At 37.0% G+C, this 6608-nt stretch overlaps 1 protein-coding gene across 1 annotated transcript; it reads left to right on the forward strand.

Annotated features, from left to right (window-relative positions):
• The first annotated feature begins 43 nt into the window (after positions 1–43).
• Positions 44–4679, forward strand: jpt2 (Jupiter microtubule associated homolog 2). Its single transcript, XM_026325573.1, has 5 exons — positions 44–200; positions 1111–1259; positions 1751–1902; positions 2581–2617; positions 3247–4679. Exons 1-5 carry the CDS (start codon positions 145–147, stop codon positions 3519–3521), a joined length of 669 nt encoding a protein of 222 aa, XP_026181358.1. The 5' UTR covers positions 44–144; the 3' UTR covers positions 3522–4679.
• The last annotated feature ends 1929 nt before the right edge of the window (positions 4680–6608 follow it).

The following is a 6608-nucleotide window of genomic DNA, read 5'->3' on the forward strand; positions in this document are numbered from 1 at the left end:
CTACGTCACGGCTGGGTGCACTGATATTGTTCACAACGGAGTTTTGTTGGGTACGCGCACGCAGGAGGAACTGAGTGGTCGTCCAGTTGGCAAAGTAAGGAGCGAGTTGTCTTCGGAAACTTAGAGGCTCAAAACAAAACCACCATGACTTCGACGAACATGTTTCAAGGGTTGGATAGTAATTCAAAACCAAGCTCAAGGTAAGGACTATAGTGGTTAGATTTATCCAGCTCGGGTATTTGTGTAAGAAACAGCCGGTGCCTTAGTTCGACTACACGCAGCCGCTTTGTGAGCTAACATTGGTGGTTTATCTTAATTTAACGTTGTTTTAAAGGAGCTCGTCGTAAATAGGCTTTATTTCTGCTAATTCATACAACATATTGTTGACATTCATCCCGATAATTGTACGGTAGGTCAAGTTGTGCTAGCCAGGTTTGAGTTTTTTTTCTGTTAGCAAACTTAAGAGTGGAGAATTAGCTTTTAAGCTAACCGACCAGGCGTTGTCTGCTGCGGAAGTGTGAAAGCCCCTCCAGTCTGCTCTTCTTTGTACTCACCCACAATTGCTCTTGGCCACATTGTTTTGGTTAGAGGTACCACTGTTTCCTTCCCAAACTATGTTTTTTTTGGCTCGCTTTGCCAAATAGTAGAGTTACGCCTGTCGTGGTTTGTAATTACGGTAAAATATAGCGCAAACTCTTAACAAACGTATAGCCTCGGGTATATTGGCTTAAACTGCAATTTAGCTATAGACTGTATATGAGCAAAGCACATTTACAGCCAGATTATCTACTGTTTTCCACTTGTCCTTTCTGCGCCAGGGTTAAACAATAGTTAAACAATATGTAATCATGTTTACAGTAATCAGTAACATGACTCATGCATTGTAAACAGTGTCTGCTCTTATATTTAAAAGGATTAACTTAATACATTCTCTGAAAACAGTACAACTTGTAATACATTGGCACAATAAATACAATGTCGAATTATTTATAAGTTTATCTCTGAGTAAACCAGTAAATCTGTTTTTGCTAAGCCACTATTATACAAAGTAAATAATCTTAATCAGACTTGTGTAGGACAAACTGTATTATATTCTCTCATCTCCTGCAGGGTATTGCAGCCTCCTGGAGGAGGTTCCAGTAACCTTTTTGGTGGCTATGAAGACAATTCTGCATCAAGACGACCTAACAAGATGGCTTCAAACATTTTTGGTCCACCCGAAGACCCACACGGTGTGCCCAAACGTTCCAATCCTCCAGGTCAGACCAGGCTGTTTGGGTAACTGAATGTGTTAAGGCAGGCTAAAGCGTCTGTCAGTGTCCAGGGTGTGAAAATTGTCACTGTTGTGTGATTATTCCAATATAAAGACATTTACTGTTCTCTGTACCTGAATTTAATCCACCTCCAGATTTTGTTAAGTATCTGATATGTTTTCAGTCCAGTCTACTGTTGGAAAATGGTGTGAATACTGCATCAGTCTGACTGAACCTTATTTGACAATTTTTACCGTGTAAAAATAATTTGCTTATGCAATGCATGTAGTGGCATTAAGGCTTGATATTTAATTAAGCAGCTCAATTCAGATGTCAAAATATTTTTTAAATCCATATAAGAAACTATAGAATACATTCTGCCATGGTGTCATGAATCTGCAGGAACATCAACTGGACAATGCATTTCACTGGCCACCGTAACAAAATGTGATGTTAAGAGCTATGATTATGACACATCTTGGTTATGCTTTACATAGGTGGGAAGAGCAGTGGAATATTTGGGGAACCAGATCCTCCAGCTCAGTCACAGAAACAAGTACCTCCAGGTGGTCCAACCAGCAGCATATTTGCGGTTGGAGAAAGTGCACCTGCCCAAAGTCCAATCCGAAGTCATCCAAATAAGCCAAAGGTAAACCATGCACCTAGCTTTTATAGTTCACTTAGAATACAATTTGATTTTTTGAGTTAATTTTATTTCATGCCTTCTCAATGCTGGCTCTTGACAATAAACACAAAGAATAATTAACTGTAAATTCAAAATGTATTCATCGTCTACTCACCACTGTCTACTTAGAGTCCATAGGTCATTAGTTAACTCATTCATCTAATATTTTAAGCAACTCTGTCAAGCAATCTACTTCTCTGTTCAATAGTGTTTGTGCAACTAGAATTTTGTTACCTTAGACTGCAGTGTTTGTTGCAATACCCTCAGTGACAAATAAATTCCAAGTGGTTAATGGTTGATTTACCTGTTTGCTGTAAACATGCTGATGTATTTGTATTCCTCGCAGCTGTTTGCTTGCATGTAAACATCTTTATATTGCTTGTAAAAATTGATTTTCTTAAATTTTTTTATATAGATTGTGGAAAGGGATTTTGCAGCAGTGTATTATTGTGCATGGGTTAACTTGGAATAACCTTTTTACTGGCAGAGTAGGGAACATTAAAAAATATTAGTATTTTTGATCATTAACATGTCATAAATGTGACCTGGTCATGGAATTTGTTTCACAGAATTTGAGAAGCCACATTAGCCTTTGTTATAGTAAGAACAAGAGTATTAGTAATTTTATTTATTTATTTACAGGACAACCTGAATGTAGGACCTGAACCTGAGTCACCAGGTGAGTTTGCAAAAAGGAGTGTGCATGAATGGAATTTACATTTTCTTTAAATTTAACACTTTAACACACACATTTACTAGTTATTTTAACTACAAAATGCATCTAAAATACCATCATGTTTAATCCCTGATTTATATTTCTGTTTAAAGGGCTTACACTATGGCAGCACAACACAAATCTAACAAAGCTATTTAAACTGCTAACACGTAGCCTTTGTTATCGGTCACTCCAAATAAAGCCTCATATTCAGTAATGAAAGAAGGGACACCCTCCCACTGCTCCTCATGTTACAAAGTGACTGAAAGATGGTAAACACAGTTGCTGTGGGGAATATAATACATCCATGTTGCACTGGTCATCAACAGGTGAAATATGATACAGAGCTGTAATTCTTGACCTATGGTGTTGTATCTGTGGCAGGACTGTTAACCTCTTCATTAAATATAGGGTTTAGCTATGGACTCCATACCAGTATATCATAAACTCCTCCTTTATTACTTCTACTTGAATCTCAACTGTGACTCAATGTCTGGTTCCCTCATTACATTACAAGTGAAAATTGATTATTCATTGTAGGGCTGTAATTCTCCTAACATCAGTCTGCAATGACATTTTCCTCCCTCCTCAAGCTCCAGAAACCATTGTCAGCCAACCTGAGGTGAAGCAAGAAACTGTCCCCTCAGCTCCTGTGCCAGCTCCTGTGCCAGCTCCTGTGCAAGCTCCTGTGCCAGAAAAAGAAGAGCCTTCAGCAGTCTCGGTCTCTCCAAAGCCTGAGCCCTCTTCTCCCTCACTTCCCGATGAGACTTCACTGAAGAACCATGAGCCTCACCTGGGACCCAAGCCTCGCTCTCACAACAGGGTCCTGAACCCACCTGGAGGAAAATCTAGTGTGGTATTCTACTGATCAGCTGAACACACAACCTCTTCCTGTTTGTGTCTATACACTCCATGTCTGCTGTCCTGTTAATCTTCTTATTCCGACAGCTTTCCTTCCACGGTTATTTCACCTGCGCATCTAATCACGCACCACCTTATCCTCAACTTCCTGCACTTTTAGCCCCCTTTCTAGCTCCTAGCTCTTTTTCCAGATGTTAATATTTTCTTTATTGAAACCTGCAATCATATAATCAGTAATTGATCAGTCAACAGGCCAGCTATTAGCTTTAACTGATACTGCATGCCTAAATTTAGTTTGATTTTTAAGGCACAGTTGACATCTTAAAACTTAAGAACAATTTAGACATTGGAAGAAACTTTAAATAGTTGTGAAATTTAAAGTTCTGGTGTGACTAAAATCCTGGTAAAAATTTGCTCAAATTTCTGGAAGTCTCTGTTCATTTTGCATACAGTGGAGAATAACTAATCCTTGTCATCACTGTAATTTGTGAAGCATTTCTGAGAGTTAGTTTGAATAGTGCCACCTTCTGCTGCACATTGTGATCCTTATCAGATAAATACATAAAATCTTTTAATGGTTATTGAAAATAATAGTTGCAGTAATAATGTACGTGTTGGACAGTAACTGAAGTTACAATCAGAAGCCTTATGTAAGAGTTTTTTTTTTTTTGTTTTGTTTTTTTGTGCCCTCACCCTAATTTTACCATGGTCTGCTGTCAGAGCATAAACTCTGTTCAGGGAGAGATGCCAAAAATTGACCTCCAAAGATGGATGAATGCAAATTGTTTACTTTCAAATGTTTCTGCTTCCCTTAAAGAAAAAAAAATCCATTTTGATTTTATGCGAATGTATTGTGCAGGTACTTTCTTGTCCTTATTACGTGCTTTATCTGAGAACAAGCCTTTTTTTTTTTTTTTGCTTGGGGTAGGCCTCTGTTTATGTTTTAAATTAAAACGGCTGAAGACAAGTGAACTTTGGACAAACGTGTGGCTTACCTGAGTCCAGGTGGGCTCATTGATAATCACTTTTTCATCCACTTCATGTTGCACATCCATTGTATTCTGGTGCCAGCCTGTCCCCTGTGTGTTGATGTGCCTGGCAGGCAATGAGTGTAGCAGAAGAAACAAATGCTGTGTATTGCAATAAAACTGTTGTTTTGCATTTAGAGCTTGTTTTTTTTTTTTCCCCCCCCTCTTTCCTAAAAAGTTTAACAGTTTACATATTAGAGATTTTATCATTTAAATTGGATGTAATATGTGTAGTTCTTCAGTTGATTTAATTTTCTGCAGTTGAAATAACATGCTTATTCCTTAAATATTACTCTGGATCAATATGAATATGACAGCTCTTGCTCATGACACTCGTCACTTTGTCTCGTTATACGTGATGTTGTTCTAACAAAGAGACCATTTATGTGTCCATCTCAAAGTGCAGACAACATGTACCTCTGGTTATCCACATACCGAGATCAGGCTGGAGGTTGGAGCAGTTATGAGTTACTGAAACTAAAGCAAAAGATATTTATTACTTTTGTTCCAACTTCTTCTTTTTAGTCATTAGCAGAAGGAAAACGTATGAGAAGCTGAGAAATCCCAAGTTGGTCAAGTTTCTAAAAGCCTCTTGTGCTTTTTTGTTTCTGTTTTATCTGTACTGTATTAGTGAAATGAAAACGTGGAATTTTTTTCTGGTTTGTATATATAACCTAACACTAACATTTGTAATAACCTTTTATGCATTTTGCAATTTATTACACAGGTAATTATGAAACCATGGTCATGTTTAGATCATCATAACCAAGTAAATGGAAAAACTCCAGACTTCAGTCCGAGGAACTTCGGTGATGTAAGATTTCTATATTTATGTTTCACTACTCAAACCATCCTAAATTTTCCTTTTTGTCTTCGTTGATACAATAGGAAGCTGTAGGCCTTAACCTAAGTGCACTCATTGGTTTCAAGAGCCCCTTGCCTTCTGTGTAAGTCTAAAAAAAACTTACATTGGATGAAATGTATTTTACTGCCACCTATTGAATGAAATGAGAAATACATTAAAACCATAGGTTCTTTTGGCTTGAATTATTTTAAGTTCAGTGGTCCCTGCAGAAGACTTGGGGCCTTGTTAATATCCACATTGTAGATTAATACTGATTGTAATTCTGAGATTTAGTTTAACCATCTACTTTGAGTTTCGCCAGTTTAGTACAAGTCTGAGAAGTTATGTCAGGTTGAAGTTTGCAAAATTTAACTTAGTTTGTAAATGATGTAGTTGATGTTTAAAGGCCACTGGTCTTTCATATTGTATCAGATACAGTATCACTAAATTAAGTTCATTTACTTTCAATCTTCAGTGGTCAAAAAGATCTAGTCATGTCTAAATGTCTTTTTTTTTTGGAGAGTGCATTGTCATTATTAAACTGTTACACCTTATCAAGTGGTCTGATAAAGGAAAAACCACATATCCGGTTTTAGCTTTCAAAATAAAACCAGGGGAACATGTAACTTCATAAACCCTCTGCTAAAGATACTGCTGGTACTTCCATTAAACACAGCAACATGATTTTTGAATATAATTTATGAAAATTTAGGTTTCAAATTTGGGCTTCAAAACTCAACTAATTTCAAAACCATATGTGGAGAAGTATTGTGAGGTATGACTAGGCAATATGAAATCTTAGACTTAAATTAGTAAACTGAAACTTTAGGTTATACATAGGATGAGATTATCTTAATACAGTCAGAATGTTTTAATTTTGAACAAATTGGTATGGAAGAAATTGACTGAAGAAATAAGGATATAACAACTTGTGTATGGGTGTTTTGTAAATGCAGACAGACCATATTTCTGTTTTGTTGACAGGTACAACCTTCATGATGTCGATCAATATACATTAGGAAAATCTAAATTAAATGGTAGTCTTTAATTTAAGTGGCCTTTTAAGCATACTTTTAAAACATATCTTTGATATGTGTCATTTTGGCATTACTGACAAACTGTGCATTCATCATTACTCGCAGGATTTTGTATAGATTGTGTAGCTTTGTTTTGAAATCCTGGAGCGGCTTTCCGGGGTCGCGTGTCCACTTGACGCAGTGAG

This window comes from Mastacembelus armatus, chromosome 8, assembly GCF_900324485.2.
Source record: "Mastacembelus armatus chromosome 8, fMasArm1.2, whole genome shotgun sequence".
Classification (NCBI taxonomy): domain Eukaryota; kingdom Metazoa; phylum Chordata; class Actinopteri; order Synbranchiformes; family Mastacembelidae; genus Mastacembelus; species Mastacembelus armatus.

Bases quoted from the DNA above. Each gene is read 5' to 3' on its own strand.
- jpt2 (XM_026325573.1), top strand. From the start codon at position 145: ATGACTTCGACGAACATGTTTCAAGGGTTGGATAGTAATTCAAAACCA. The intron at 201-1,110 runs GTAAGGACTATA...CATCTCCTGCAG, and splicing joins AATTCAAAACCAAGCTCAAG to GGTATTGCAGCCTCCTGGAG. The intron at 1,903-2,580 runs GTAAACCATGCA...ATTTATTTACAG, and splicing joins GTCATCCAAATAAGCCAAAG to GACAACCTGAATGTAGGACC.